The 17,179-nt window shown below is 37.8% G+C and overlaps 1 protein-coding gene across 4 annotated transcripts in view; it reads left to right on the forward strand.

Annotated features, from left to right (window-relative positions):
* Khdrbs2 (KH RNA binding domain containing, signal transduction associated 2) overlaps positions 1–17,179 on the forward strand; it is a 468,795-nt gene that overhangs the window by 268,028 nt on the left and 183,588 nt on the right. For all 4 annotated transcript variants that reach the window (XM_021198026.1, XM_029539289.1, XM_029539288.1 and 1 more), the window contains exons 5-6: positions 10,461–10,588; positions 15,155–15,353. In XM_021198026.1, the coding sequence (XP_021053685.1) occupies positions 10,461–10,588; positions 15,155–15,353 (327 nt within the window). The remainder of the gene's footprint in view (positions 1–10,460; positions 10,589–15,154; positions 15,354–17,179) is intronic.

Genomic DNA, 17,179 nt, shown 5'->3' on the forward strand with positions numbered 1-17,179 from the left:
CTTGAAGTTATTTCCATACAGGTATTTCACTTGTTTGGTTAGAGTTACCCCAAGATATTTTATATTATTTGTGGCTATTGTGAAGAGAGTTGTTTCCCTAATTTCTTTCTCAGTCATTTTATCCTTTGTATAAAGGAAAGCTGCTGATTTGAGTTAATTTTATCAGCTGGAGAAGTTCTCTGGTAGAACTTTTGGGGTCACTTATGTATACTATTATATCATCTGCAAATAGTGACACCTTTACTTTTCTTTATCAATTTGTATCCCAAATGGCTCATTTGGACCATCTGAGGCTAAGCAGAGAGACCACAGCACACTAGCCCACTCTGCTCATAGTGTGAAGGAAAATGTCTGTCCTACTAACTTTGTATTTTACTGAGGTTTTCTATTTATGTCATTTACAAGTTGGCCTTCACTCCTCTTTACTTAGTTTTTTCTATGACATTTTTCTCCCTTTGTTTTAATGCTAGATTTTTTTTTGTCAAATGCTTTTTTCCACTTATGAGGTGGCTTATATTATTCTTAGTTTGTTGTATTTTAAATTGCAATTTCTTTTAAAAAATTCATTTCTTCTCCCAAGCTAATTTAAAAACTGTTCATCCACTCCATTTTTCTAGGAATTTGTAATGTTTCTTTTCTAAGTTCATTATTAAGGCATTTGAACATATATTTTTACTTTAGTGTAAAAATTTTTTGAATACTATAATGTGACATCAATTTTTAGTCATGCATTATTTTAAATGTCTATTTTTCTTTTACATATTCTTCAATGACTTCATTAGTTTTGTTTTGTAAGTGGCTCAGACACTTCATTTAAGTTTCTAATTTAGCATAAAGTTACTTAAAATCTTCCTATGTAATATTTTAATTTATAGGAACAGATTATATCAATTTTATATTCCATATATTATATTCATGACTTTCATTTACTTTGTGTATTTATTACCTCAGGCATTTATTTAAATAGCTTTTGTTTCTATGGCCTCTATCTTACACCATTTATGCTGGATTGGCTAATCTAGTACAATTTCATTTTGTATTGTTTTTTAATATTTTCTATGTTTTAATCTGTAGAATTTCTATCTGAAACTTTTTCACCTATAACTAGATAGTTAACTGCTTAATTATATGAAATACTGTTCATAATTGCTGTTTTAATTGCCTTACAGCTAAAGCCAACATTTGTATCAGTTCTGGGAAAGTTTCACCTCACTAAGAGTTTGCTGTTTCTCTCTTTTCCTTGTTGTGAATCATCCCTTGGTGCTTCTTTGCACTAAAAAATTATATAATATAATGCATTCAACTTGGAGAATGGCTTTATGAGCCAGCTGGTTTACAGGAATAATTTTGACATTGCAGTTTTGTCTGATAACATTGTGGGTTCAGATCTCATCAAGCTCTACACAGTCAATTTCCAACCTGCCCACAAATGACAAAATGATCATTTATTGCTCATTCTTTTCTAATATGAGCTACTCAAACCCATGTCTTTTGTACTAGCAATCACAGTTTTGTTTCTCTTGCTAGACCTTTTCTGACACTGTACAATATCTTTTGATTATGAAAACATATTCTCCGGTCACTTCCTATTGACTCCACTCTGTGCAGACAATGTTTTTGCTAGCTTGGTCAGCGCCTGCAATCTTCACTTTCTTCGTAATAGTAAGAGATGATGTACCCAAAGAGGTATGCTTCCCACATCCATGGGAAGGTGACAGTATATCAAAAAAAAGAATGAAGTAATAACTGAATAGTTGTAGGAAATGTGAGGCATTGAAAATACTTTCCCCTGCACTTGAGTTGCCTTGTATGCTTCGTTTATCGCCTGAAGCTGTAAATGTGGGTATCAGTACTTTATCCTCCATCAAGGTGCAATCACATGATGCATTGGGTTTACTTGTGTTTCACTTTGGACTGCTTGGAAGTCAGCAGTTCCTATGAAGGAGGCTTTATTTGCTAAGAGATATCTATCTAGCTCCACACTTACTCATGTATAAGCATCCATGTAGTTCTTTCTAATTGGCTTTTACTTAGTAGCAAATACTAAATCCTACAGCCTGTCTGTCCATGGCTTATTTGACCCATTGGTAAGTATTTTACCTGCTATAAGCATTCCCTTGTCTACATGTACCAGTTTCCCATTCCTTGTGGATGACATCATAGGTGTGTGAAAGTTCTGATAAAGAAAGGCACTTTCAAATCTCCCTGTGTAGGTTAATGTGTGAATGCAAGTCTTTGACTCACGTCCAGGGATGAGGAGAAGCTGGGTTTCTCCACCTAACAGTACACTAAAATGATTTCTATAAAAAGCATTCAAAGTGTTATAATGCAAACTGGCTGTGCCGCTTCAAATCACCACCAGGAGCAGAGGTTTCCTGTTGTTCAATGGTCAGGTATTATAATATTAGAGATTCTCTAAGTTTTAGTAGGCACATCACTGCTTCAATTGTAATTCCTGGTGGTGTATATTGTCAACTATCTTTTCAGAGGCTCATTTCCTTCCCACTTGTACATCTTCTTTGTTGAAACACTGTATGCAACTTTCTACATATTTCATAACTGCTGAGTTGTTTTTTTTTTTTTTTTTCATCATTGACTTTTAAGAGTTCTTTTGGTCTCGAAGAATACAGTCCTTGCTTTTTTTTTTGTTTTTTGTTTTTGTTTTTGTTTTTGTTTTTGTTTTTGTTTTTTCGAGACAGGGTTTCTCTGGGTAGTCCTGGCTGTCCTGGAACTCACTCTGTAGACCAGGCTGGCCTCGAACTCAGAAATCCGCCTGCCTCTGCCTCCCAAGTGCTGGGATTAAAGGCATGCGCCACCACGCCCGGCCAGTCCTTGCTTTTATAAAGTGTGTCAGCATGTTCCATTTCTTCTCACTTTCTTGAAATCATGATGGGATCTTTCATTTAGCCTGCAATGATTTTTATACTGCTAGGAAATAATCAAATCACTGCTTGTATTAATAATTTCCATGCATGTGTGGTGCTTAGGCAGAACCAGAAAATTCATTTAATATACTGTTTTATGAATAAATATATTATATCCTTATAAATAGGGATATAATATATATATATATATATATATATATATATATATATGAACAAATTGAAAAGCTACTTTAAAATGATTTAGAGGAATAATGAGTAATTTTGAGAGAGCTAGTTCCCTGCCATTAAAGGCATAACATTTAACTATCAAAATATCGGTAAATTACCGGGTGTGGTGGCGCACACCTTTAATCCCAGCACTCAGGAGGCAGAGGCAGGTGGATTTCTGAGTTCAAGACCTGTCTGGTCTACAGAGTGAGTTCCAGGACAGCCAGGGCCACACACAGAGAAACCCTGTCTCAAAAAACCAATATGTATATTAAATATATTATATATATTTAAGTTACTGATATATATATATATATATATATATATATATATATATATATATATACATAAATTCTTTCCTGTGGAACAGGCTTCAAATACACGCAGAGTGGTTGGTTAGTCAACATTTTATAAATATCTGTGAACTTTGAAACTGAAGTGCAAGCTTCAAAAACATTGAAGATGCAGACATTAAGGAAAATTTGGTTTAGAATTCCACCTTTTCTACAAAGAGGCCTGAGGTTGTAGGACTATTGACAGTAGTCAACCATATCAACCATGTTTATGAGCTGACATTTTACACCTTTTCTCAAATTATGCTTTCCACCATGGTTTTATATTGAAAAAGCTATGGGGGCCATTGGATTGTTACTATAAAAAGTGTTTTAAAAGCGTTTGCTTTATAAGGATAAATTAGCATATGTTAAAGGATTGAATTAAAGCCTAGTATTATTGAAAATTCAATATAGTTCCCACGTCATATGCTTGATAACTTGCCAAAAATTAAATAATGTTCTCCTTTATCATTCAAAAACTTCATATAAGGTGTATTTTTAATAATCATGCTCTCCACTGAGATTTTCTCCCAACTCCTTCAACATCCAATTCTCTCTCTCTCTCTCTCTCTCTCTCTCTCTCTCTCTCTCTCTCCTTCCCTCCCTCTTTCTCTCCCTCTCTTGCAGGCACATATATGCTTAGAAAAGTTCTTGTTGACCCACTATACCTGTGACTGGGCCCTCCCCTAAAATGTGGGTAATATACTGGTGTCGCTCTACTGACTCTCTCTTGCATTCCCTCTCTCTTTCTCTCTGCACCAATAAGATTCCAATATTTCCTGAGCTATAGGACGGTCTGTGTGCCTCACTCCATTCCTTAGTGCTAAATTTTTTTTATGAATATGCCAAGAACATTAAATAAACAAGCTTATAGTGCCTTCACTTTGAAAAACAGAACTTGATATTTGTAGCAACTCAAACTTAATATCTATATTAAATAAACATCTTCTAGTATACTAAATTTATTTTGAGGTGATTTAACTGATTTTCTAGACTAGCAAAAGTTAAAATCACACAACAAATATTTTTCCATGTTATTTGTTTCACATGTCTTTACAGGTCGAACACATGTCAATAGCTCATGCTTTATAAAGCAAATTAAAAAAGAAACAAAGAAAATCAGCCATTCTAATAACCCTAAATAACATATGCATTCATTTTGCTTTGTTATCATCACAATTGGTCAGATTTTTGAATAGTTTATAATGAGATTTTTATAACAGGAACAAAATAAAAGACATGAAATCATAAGTTGCCATCCATAGCAATTTAAGTCTCAAAGTCAAAGTCATTTTGAATTTCTGACATTCAGTTTTCTTTGATGAATACCAGGATAGAGTTTTATATGAACTTTACATGAAGTCATCCATGGGGCAGATTCTTAATAAATTTTAATTTACTCTTATTTGACTCTAGTTTGCTAATGGATTTCCTGATTTCTAATGAGCAAAGCTCATTCTGTGCTGTCTCAGTAAGGCTGTGTAATTCTTTGTTTTAAAACACAACGTCTACTAAAGTTTGGGTTTTCTCGGTTTTGTTTGTTTGTTTTTAAGTTTCCCATCCATTCCAGCTCGGCTATAAGTATGATATGAGCTCAGAACACATATTTCCCCTTTATTTAATTTTTACTTTGATAAGACAGGGAGGCCTTTAGTTCATATTCCTGTGTCTTAGTTTCCAGGTTCTAGAACTGCAGGCATGTGTGTCCACATTCAATTTCACATTCTTGTTCATTACTACAATTTCTAGATGTTGATATTTATTCTGTCCTCTTTGTAACCCCACAAAGTACTCTGAGCTACATTTCTTTTCTATTTTTTACACTTATATAATTATCTGCTTAATGTGTGTGTGTGTATGTGTGTGTGTGAGCCCGTGCATGTGCATGTGTGTGTGTGTATGTGTGCCCGTGCATGTGCATGTGTGTGTGTGTGTTTGTATATTTGTGTGTATACATGTGTATGCAGTATGCTGGGACCATGATAATCACAGAGACGGAGAGGACATCCTACAAGAGAAAGTGGGCTCCTTTCTCCATGTAAATTTCCAGGTTAACTCAGATTGTCTGCCTTGGCATTAAGTGCCTTTATTCAGTGAGGCATCTCCCCAGCTCATTCAACAGTTTTAAATGTGTGGCACCAGGGCCTGTGGAGTCTTAATGGAGAGGATTTGGCAGTAAAACGGTCCCTGACTAAACCCCCAGGTTGCCTATTAACACCTGCCATTACCTGCCATCTAAATGTAAGTTAAATAATCTTCCCAATTTGTATTTTGGCAAAACGCCACCACAGCAGATGGAAAAGACTGTATGTAACTGGGAAATTATGCATATACATTTAATGTGCGGACTGTGTGCATTAGTCCTTTCGAGGAACATCCGAGCATCCTTCTGCTCTCAGCTTTTTTTATACTGTTTACACCATATGCCAGCACAGTGGGAGAGCCTTATCTGAGAGGCAAAAGGGAACACACACATTTCATGGAAATTGTTTCATAAAGTTACCTTATTCGGGGGAAGGAACAGATGAAATTTATTGTGAGTGCACATGTTATTATTTCCAAAATTGAAAAAGGCAAAGCATTTTAGAAATTACACGGAAAAAATGAAACTGTGTTATGCAACCTTAAACTGTTAGATATCCATATTCTTTTCCCATATCTCACCACATAAGAAGCAGCCTGTGTATTACTGTCATAGTTTTCTGTCCTAACCAAATTGTTCTATTCTCCATCTTCAACAGTTCTCGTGTTTGCCAACCTCCATGACTCCTGCTTTCTCATTGAGTGATGCATTAAACAAGTTTCATTTTTTGCTTTAAATTCAAAGTGTTGCATTTTAGTTATCAGTAATGAGGCTGATATTCAACCTATCTATCACCATTTTGAATTAGAAGAATGGCATTTACATTGGGCAGTGGTGGAGCATGCCTTTAATTCCAGAACTTGGGAAGCAGAGGCAGGCAGATTTCTGATTTCGAGGCCAGCCTGGTCTACAGAGTGAGTTCCAGGACAGCCAGTGCTACACAGAGAAACCCTGTCTTGAAAAAAACAAAAAACAAAAAACAAACACAAACAAACAAACAAACAAAAGAATGGCATTTAAACTAATGGTCACAGTATAGGGCATATTGAATGGAATAGCCTCCAACAGCTTTAATACAAATGAGTCTGCCAAAGCTCTCAGTTCTGTGATCTTAGGAACTTAATGTTTTCAGAACTTTACATTTCCACTTGAGTCCTTGAAAAAGTGAACGCAAATGGTGATTAAAGATGGAGGGATTTTATCAGAGAAAATGCTCTTTTGACAATATCAAAATAATTGTGAGAAACAAGAAGGACTCTTATTTATTGAAACCAAGGAAAGAGAAGTGTGAATTTCTGGGGTTCTCTGATGTAATGAAGTTAAGAGCAATACTTTAATTCAGCAATACCATAAATGAGTCCTCATAACACAGGAATCCAGCATCGCTGGAACAGACTTATTTTAACATCTGAAGCTGAGAGAAGTTCTTGGTAACATTGCCTGGGGGATGTAATGTTTCACAATTGAAGTAGCAACTGCTGTTCTTGGTCAGTTACACTTGTAATTACTTGACTCTATTCTCTTGGTCACCATAAACCTGGAAAGTGACTAATCTCTTACAGGGAACATTTCGAGATAAGTCCATAAGGAACTTGGGTGTACATTGTCAATAGTGATTTTATTTATTTAAAGAGCTATTCTTCAGTGTGAAATATCCATCTGTCCAACATGGCTAGTCCTTCCAGGTTAGCAGATTTCTCCAGAGCAGCAAAATAACAATGTCACTGGATTGGTAAAGCACACATTGAAAAAAGACATTCAATAAGTACCTCAAATTATTATGATCCCTAGATATTTTTTCAGAGATATCAAATTCCATCTGGCACAGCATCTGGCCCAAGAAAGAAATGGTAACATGTCAGAACTCTCATGCAAAGAACTGGATATTGGCCATTTAAGCATGACTCTGAAGCACAACTTGTACATCCGATGCTGACAAATCACCTGTGTTGTTAACAACTTTAGAGAAAATCAACACAAGATTCTTAATGGCATACCTTTTTTATTATCTTTTACCCTGGAAAAATAGATTTCTGTGGAGTGCTGCTGATATTTCTGATTTCTACCAGGTTGACCAAGAGAGGAGAACTCTGAAGAGCCTCTAGGGCTGCAGAAGTATCAGAGTGACTAGAATTTCTCCACATATTCTTCTATTTTCCAAACAACTAAGCTAGACTTACCCTCTTTGTGACATAAAAGTTTCCTGTGGCTCATTGGGTTATATGTAGACAGTGTGGTTTCCAGTCGAGCTGAGGTGTTGAACCTCAAGATCCCATGGTGATAATTCACCTACATGTGATAGAAGGAGTTCCCTCATATCTCCTGGACTCAAGGGTCCTGTCAAAGTTACCACCCACTCAGCCCCCACAAGAGAAGCATGGTTAGTAGTCATGTAGGCAAAGTCCCAAGCTTCTAACCTTCAGGCTAAACTCCTCCCCAGTTACCTAGCAACAGTAAGATAAAGCAGCCCACTATAAGAGGGGCTGCTTGGCCCCTCCTCACTCTCTCACTCCTCTTGCTCTCTTGCTCCTCTCTCCTCTCTATTTGTCTTCTCTCCTCTTTCTTCCTCTCTCTCCCTCTTATTCTTTAGCCTTTCTTCTCTCCCCTTTCTTCTCTCCCTCTCCTTTTCCCCCTTTTCTCTCCTCTTTGCCATAGCCAGTCTCTCTCTCTCTCTCTCTCTCTCTCTCTCTCTCTCTCTCTCTCTCTCTCTCTCTCTCCACCTTTTCTCTTCCCCCCTGCCTTTCTACAATAAAGTTCTAAAACCATAGACTGTCTCTGCTCATCAAGGCCTGCTGTAGCCTGTGTAGGAACCTCTCTTCCTCAGTCATTTCTCCCATAACCCCACCCCGCAACACAGGGTGTCGCCCCAGGACTCCCCAGTTGAGGACTGCCCCATGCCCCCCCAACCGCCTGTCAAGTGGGGTCAGTGGCTTAGATGCCCACCCAGGGCCAAGTGGAAAGTATCTGGCAGCCCTCCCACATCTGCCTGCCCAGAGCACAGGAAGAATTCTGGCTGGGCATGGGCTATCCTCCCTTCCCCCTTCTTCCCCTGCCCCCTTTTAGTTCCCACAGTTTCCAATGGCAAAAAGCTCAAATTCCAGTATACAAGCACTTTGCACTCATTTTGGTTACATTTGTAATTAGCAGAAAATTTTCACACAACCAAGGCCAGCTTAAAATTACTAGTACTTTCGAAGGCATGGATTCTGGATGAGGGCTTATTTATCATATCTCTTTGCTATGTAACAATGCCAGTCTATCTTTTCTTAATTCATATGGACTTTGGATAAATACAGGTTTACCACATGGAAAAGGCAGCAGATACAGCACTGTAATAAGCAATATTACATGGGAAGATCATTGGGGTTCATGTTCCATTGTGATTACAAGCTGTTTGGATTCAGTAGCAGGAGCATTGTTCTGCATTCATGACTATAGTAAAGTAATAGAAATGTTTTTATTTTTTATTCTCCGGTGTAGTTGGCACTTAAACATAAAGATAGGGAGGTAGAAACTGAATAGTATACAACTTGTTAGAAGCTGTAGTTTGCCCTTTTTACCTCTTCTGTCGACTTTAGTAAGCCCACCATTGCTATAATGACGTGCTGAAGAAAATACACATTAAAGCAACATATTGAAAATAAGAAAATAAACGCTTCAGCATGATTAGTCTTTTCCATTGTCATCAAGACAGTTTCTGGACCTTGAGGTAAAGCAGTGCATCAAGAATTGCCCATACCTCAACCGGCAGAGATGTGTGGCTTATTGTCTTAATTCATTGCACCTCAGTCAATACCTACACAAAGTTTATACTCTGCTGATACCCTGGACCTTTATCTCAAGACTGGGCTCTATATGTCATTTCTGTTGGCTCAACTTCTATAAAAACTTTAAGGTTTAGGACCTAGACTCTCCTTGTTTGAATGTGTGTGTGTGTGTGTGTGTGTGTGTGTGTGTGTGTGTATGTGTGTGTTTGTGTGTATCTGTGTGTGTATATTTATGCATCTGTATATATGTGCTTGTATGTATGTATATATACATATATATATATATATGGCTGTGTGTGTACATTTGTGTATTTGTATGTTGTGTGTGTATGGATTTTAAATGAGGAAAGACTTAAAGATAAAGATAAGGACTTCACCGGAGTCCCTGATTGTGACTGTAAAACTTGCTTTACATTGTGACTCTCGCTTCCCACAGAGAAGGCACATAAGGAAGATCCCGGTTTGAACAGCATTGCAGGCCAGCCTCTTTGATGGGATTCCTTTGTCTGAGAGTCTGGGGCTACATATTATTTTAACAAATTTCAGACAATCTCATTTGTTCTGTTTCTTGGGGCTATTCCTGTTTGGACTATGAGCCAGGAGCTATTTGAGTAGCAGTCATTCATAATCTACACATATTCATCTAAGTACAGTATATTGATGTTGACAGGACTGTCTTTCTTCTTCAGATAAAGTCTAAAATGGTATTTAAGATCATTAAATGCAGTACCATGAAGAGCACTTTCTCAATGAAAGAAACAGCTTCATGTTCTTTATATAATAAGAGGCTTGAAGAGATTCACACATTCTTTAGCATCATTTCAGACACAGAACAAAGGGACAGACAAAACTGTGTTGTTTGTCTTGTTTCACAGTAGCCCAGATCGACCTGGAATTCAGGATGTTCTCCAACTGTAGACTCCCTGGAAGCACCCCTTTCCACCTCAAGCCCCCAAGTACTTGCATTAGAAGGCATGGAAAGGCATGGAAATAGACTCAGCTCTCTTTTCATGTTTTGAAATGCCTGTGACAGATTTTGAGGTCTCTCACATGATAGATAACTGTTCTATCAGTAAGTGGTATCCTCATCATTTTTCTTTTGTTTGCGGTGTATGTTTATGTTTCAGCTCTAAGAACTGATTTTCCGATAGTAACTCATCTCGTTGTGTTTTTAATCTTCTAGGACTACAATGATGAAATTCGTCAAGAGCAACTCCGGGAGTTGTCTTACTTGAATGGCTCAGAAGAGTCTGGCCGGGGCCGAGGTATTAGAGGCAGAGGAATCAGAATAACTCCCACAGCTCCATCAAGGTACACGAGTTCTCACTCTGAGTGTATTAACAGTAGATGATGACCACAGGCCCCTGCTGTTCAGCTCTGTCAGGATTCCAAATAAAGCTAAACAATCTCAACAACACTAACACCACAAATCAGTAAGGCTGGGGTGCTTATGTAGTACACAAGACAAGAGGCTCAGCTACACTCATTGGGATTATTATGCACATTAACTCATCACATTTCTTTTAAAACTCGAGATAACTACTTTTATAAGTAAGGAGCCGAGGAACAAAAGTTTGGTGAGCCACGTGTGGTAGTCCAGACCCTTAGTACCAGAACTCAAGAGACTGAGAAAAGTGAAGTTTACTGCCAGTCTGGTTCTACATGTTGAGTTACAGGCCAGTCATGGAACTAGTTTCAAAAGCAAAACAACAAAAGTTGGATAGAATATTAAAATATTACCTGAAATAATAAATGCATTCTGACTCCAGAATTCATTATTTGAGCACTTAACGACTATTCTTAAAGCTAAAGCAGGAATCAAAGAGTCTCTGCTCTCCTCTTCTGTCCTACGTTAGGGAAGAGAGGTTAAAGAGTCCTTCGCTTATTTTTAAAACCAAGAAAGTCAAGTCTTTGCACAATGGAAAAATACATATTTAATTTATGGTGTACATATTTCTTGAATGGATATAATCTTGTCAAGTTCAACAGAATCACATTCTTTTGGTTTTGTAGGTCTTTGTCTTTTTTGAGTTTTTAACAGAAAACCTAAGTTTGCTTAAAGGCAAAGATGGATATATATTCTAGTACCAAAGCCAGAAACAAAACAAAGAAAGAGAACTCAGACTGACATCCCTGAACATTGATTCCATAGGCAGAATAAAAACATCAGTAAGCAATGCATGGTGGGAAGGCTGGGGTCATAGGATTAAGTGCCTTCTGCCTTCCAAGGATGCTGTAGCTATCACTGTATCTTGGGTTTTCTTTTTGTCATGTTTCTGCGACATGCCCAATAACTTGGCTCCATCTATTTGCTCCATCCTGCTCCTCCCGTCTATTCTGGGAACCCCTATACTCTGTCTAAACTTCTGTAAAGGCCTGAATGCTATGAGTCTTCGTATTTCTGGCCTGGGACTTAAAAAACTGGGAGCCAAAATAAAACTTTACATCTAACAAAGTGACATCTAAAACACACACACACACACACACACACACACACACACACCTCATAGCTCTCATACAGAGACTGTTTAGTTCATTTATTTCCTGATCTATATAGCTGAATCATATATTTTGAAAGGACATAACCTAAACTAATACTTCATCTGTCACATAGAAATCATTTTAAGTGTTGCTAAGGTATTCTGCAACTTTAATTAATGCCCCAAACATTTAAATCTTTATGAATATACCACTCTTTTACATTTAATATTTTAAAACCTTGTTCATTTATTAGAAAAAATCTTATATTTCCAAATGGAATACTAAGCAGTGAACCATGTACAGAAATTATAGAAATTCTGGGGAAATTCTAACAAGGAAATAACCAGAGAAATTCTAGAGCTTCTTTTCATATTTCATTTCAAAAAATAAAATCTGACCTTGGTAATATTTTCAGGGTCATTTGCTCATTGACATGCACTTTCACGACCAGATATAACACTTTTTTATGATGCCAGTCTTTTATAAATAATTTGTATTTCTAACCTGATATTAGATTCTGAACTAGAATTTTTGCAAGTCAACTTAAATAGGTTAATCACTTCTGTGGTTCAGAAATGCAATTTTTTTTTTAACAGTTATAGCAGATTAGCCGGAATACTGTAACCTCATATTTGGTACAGCAAATGAAGTCACATATTTCTACTGTATTCTTTGAGACTGTAGCTCCTTAAAATAATTCATGTCTCTTACTATGAAATCTTAAAAGCATATAATAGTAATAGATTTTTGTCTTGTTAATAGCATACAGAATTTGGTACTTAATGAGACCTTAGGGGAGACATGTTTCTTTTGCCTCAGATTATTTGCCAAATTTGAATAGACTGTACCTTTAGTAAATATTTATTCTAAAGTTCTTAACTGAATAAATAATGTAGATCTATCATCATTAATAGCAGATTTTGAAGAATAATGTGGATAACGTTAAGTACGAACAAACAAAACTAATGGAGTATTAAAAGAGAGGTGTGACCATATCTCATTTTCAGAAACAATCTCACATATTGCTGTGATGATAAGAAATAAGAGTCATTATTTGGGTCCAGAGATAAGAAGGGGAGTAAGAAAGTAAATCTTGGCTGGGGAGACAATTGAGGTGAACCTATTACCCAAGGCTGCAAGCTAACAGCACCTGAAATTCAAAGAGACAGAGTGGAGAAAAGAATAAAAGTCCAAAGAAACATTTTCCAGATAGTAGTTCAGGGAAGTCTTAAATATAACTCAGGAGGCATAGGGTCATGGGAGCTATAAGAGAAAATTGGTAGGCTGAGAGCTTGGTGGGCTTAGCCAAGAGTCTTTTCCCAGTGCTGAAACAAGAGCTAAAGAAATGAGTATCGGCTTAGAAATGAACAGAAAGTGAAGATTAAATGCAGAAAATGTTCTTTGAAGAAGTCAGAAACTAAAAGAATCCTGCACTGGGGATTTAGCCCTGGACAGGATCCTAAAATAGATGACGGATGTTGTAAGTTGCATGGAAGAAGGCAATAGTGTTAATATTGCCCAGAAAGGAGAGAGCGTATAAGTGAGAATGAGACAGACATTGTGTGGGGTTTGCTATGGCGGGCATTGAATGTTGGTTGGAGAAGAAATGCGATGAAGATACAGAAATCTAGGTAGCATCTATTAGGAACAATTATGATTTTAGGTCTAGGTAACTAAAATGTTTACCCGCCGTTATTCAAGGACATAGCCAGCACATGTAATTTACGAGCAGCATGTGGACATTTGATAATATTAAAATGCTAAGCTCAGCAGTAATTAGTGCTGCTGTTGTCAGATCTGGGAGTATGTTACTTGTGAGAAACGGGCTTCTGGAGCCGGTGTGAGTTAACTGTCTCATTGTTATGAATACATACTTGATATGAAGCAACTTAACTGAGGAAAGAAAGGCTTATTTTGGTTCAAATTTTGAAAGGAATGTGGTCCATAATATTTGGAAAGACACACTGGGTAGTGGCTCATAGCAAGGGAACCTTTCGCTAGAACAGCTTAGCTCCGACTGTTTCAGCAGTAGACAGGATGGGGGTTGGGCTACAAACCTCAAGGCTTGTCTACAGAGAGCCAATTCCTCCAGTAATAGTTCCCCAGCCCCATGCTACAGATTCTACAACCTCCCAAAACATCATGAGTTAGATAGCGCATGTTCAAACATCTCAAATGCAAATGACAACTCACAGGCTCAGGGAAGGTGAATTGCACTTAACAGGTGTCTTTATGTCACCATGATAACGAAATCCTGTCTTCTCAGCCATCGTGCTCAAAGCTGGTACCATAGCTTTGGATCCTTTATGTCCTCTGATCTAGGTTACTCTTTTGTATATTTAGCTCATATGAAATTATCTACTGTTAGCCAGGTAAGCTAAGAATTTTAAAAAGCTCTGCCGGCACTTATTCTTCGTTCCTAAAGCTCATTTTCTCCCAGGAAGAAAGAGCCAGTTTGATGGCTATTCAAAGCCGAAAGTGTAACCCGTGCCTCTGCGCAAAGGCACAGGCAAGCACTGTGATTGTCTGTACGCCAAAGATAATCATTTTCCTGAAAGCTTTAGTGGCCCTGCTGATAGCAGTGCTTTCAAGAGGCCAACTTTCATACATAATACACAGTGAAATAACCATGTATTTGCCCAAAGACGACAGATAAACATCCTTTCTAAAGGTTTTAGGATGTTATAAAAATGGCTGCATCCTTTGATCTCACGCTTTTGTTCAGATCGCTTTTGTGTTAAGGCTACGGTACAGAACATTCAATCAGCCTTCTCATTGTTGAGCACTAATTCCACAACCCTTGAGTTATCATGTAAAAATATGTCAGTGACTGCTCCAGCTCACACAGTGAAGGCATGCTGCGTGCTGATAAATCAGGATTGTGAAGCTTTAGCTACTGTAACTATAAGATGTCATCATTCTGGTCAGAATATCACATTTTACTAAGATGGTTTTGTTTTGTTTTTTAAATATGACCACACTAAAGATTACTGTCAATAAACACAAGAATTAAAATAACTGCCCCCCCAACACACACACATGCACTTGGTCTCATAGTAGCTAGCATGCCACATCTCAGATATTATGCTGGTTTGTCTTCTAGCTTTAAAATTCAAACAAGGTAGACTTTCATTTTCTGTTTCCATATTTTTTTTCCTTTTCAAATTTTATATTAGAAAATATCAAAATACATTGTATGAAACACATTAATTGTATGGTTTTCATTACAACTAAGTCATAATATTTAAAGAAATGTATTTTAATATGACTCAAACCACTTTACGAATTATATAATATCTAGCAGAAGGAGAGACTGATTTGTCTGAAGGCAGTGAGCTGAGAAATTCATTTCTTGTCTGTATGTCACCTCATCTGCATGTCACCTATTTCTTCTAGGGGCCGTGGAGGTGCTGTTCCACCACCACCACCACCTGGACGTGGTGTGCTTACCCCTCGGGGGACCACTGTGACCCGCGGAGCTCTTCCAGTGCCTCCAATAGCAAGAGGTGTCCCGACACCTCGAGCCCGGGGGACGGCAGCAGTACCAGGATACAGAGCTCCCCCACCTCCAGCTCATGATGCTTATGAAGAATATGTAAGTACCCCCAAAGAAATCAGCAGCGAGGAAGGGCTAAATTTACCCATTCAGAAGGTAAACTCCATTCTGTGAATGTAGAATGCAATTATTTGCAGAACACTAATGTCATTTACAGCAGAAGTTAGGCCACGGATACACATGTGAATGCTCTGAAAGCTTTCGTGCATCTCAGTGCCGTGCATGTGATAAGAGTATCTTGTGTGTGAAGAATCAAACCCTGCTGAAATGTCCCTGTCCTTAAAAAGTTCGATCAGCTTTCAAATTGGAAATAATTACAAATTATTATAAGCAGGGTATGAGTCCTCATATGACCAGAGAATTCACTTGGGACCTAATAAATGTGAGCAAGAAAGCTGATAAACAAATTTGCGAAACATGCAGCTAGCCTCACATTGCCATGACTCCTTTTTTCATTCACCATCTGGAAGATATGCAATTGGCATCCAGAACCGAAATGTAAAGAGTAAACAGGAAATGTATTTTTAAGTACCCTCCTTCATCCCACTCTGTATCTAGTATTTTCTCCTCAGGGCGGGGAGGAGGCAGAACTCAGCAGCGTCCACTCCACCAACTTAAAACGTCCCAGTGGCAACAAAACTTCCATTGCACTGGAGTTACTCCTGAGGCACACAGTACTATTTTGGGTTCACTTATAGCTCCCATGATGAGGAGTTACAGTCAGGAGAATGGGTAACCCAAAAGCAGCCACACTGTGATGTCTTCATCCAGCCTGGATCATGGTTTTCTAGTAGTTGCATAAGTAGAATCCCCTTCCCCAAGTCCTCCCCAGGCTGTGTAATCAAACCTGTCCTCCAAGGCCACATGTAATTCTGGCAGAATTGCATATAATTGGCTTCCGGGGTTATTGGATATTCAGGTGAGCGTCCAAGGACTCTTGTTCCTCTTCCTTCTATGAGAGAATGTCACCATTTAACAAGCCCAGCTGGGTTGTCATTTACAAACAGATGCAACTGGTATCATGAATGTAGCAGTTATTCATTAGAATGAAGAGGGTGGGCAGGGCAGCGATCCAGGGTGGGAGGGGCAGAGAATCGGTGTGAGTGGAAGGGACAGAGAACCAGGGTGGGAGTGAAAAGGCTCAGATCTCAGTTCAGTCTCAGATCCTACTGACTGAAGGTGATCAGCCCTCAGGAGTCATGCATGGCCTTACTGCATAGATACTCAGACAATGAGTATTCCTGAACACTTATAGGCATCTGTAAGTGTTGTAATATATTGAATAATCATAGGACTGTAGATATTGAATAAAAGTGAACTGCCACAAAAAGTGACATTCTGTTTTTCTTAATACCTTTCAACTACGGACTTATTTGATCTGTAGATGTTTATCTTTTTGTAAATAAACCAGGCATGATTGATTTCAAATAGCCAATAACTATTTGACCTTACGTTACTAAAATATAAAGTTGGCATTGTGGGAATGTTCTATGTGGAAGTTCACAAATCTAAATAACCACAGAACATTAGATCTTGGGACTACTTGGACAAAGGAGCTAGGAAATGGGCAGGAATCTTTGCCCCGCCTCATCTTTCTTTTCTATGGAGAAACACTAGTTTTTCGAGGGGAGAAAGTACCAGCTGGGCAGGAATCCAATTTCTACAATAGCACAACATGGATAACAGGAAAGTTTGAGAGCATACACAGTTTTTTGGTTTTTGTGTTTTGAGTTTTTTTGTTTTGTTTTGTTTTTTGTTTTTATCTCTTAAATTATATGAAAACCTATCACTGACCATATTTTAAGTTTTTGTTGTTAACAACTAATTGAGTGTGCACATATAAGTTTCAAGTGAGTCTGCTAAGC

The sequence above is a fragment of the Mus pahari genome, chromosome 5 (genome assembly GCF_900095145.1).
Source record: "Mus pahari chromosome 5, PAHARI_EIJ_v1.1, whole genome shotgun sequence".
Lineage (NCBI taxonomy): Eukaryota > Metazoa > Chordata > Mammalia > Rodentia > Muridae > Mus > Mus pahari.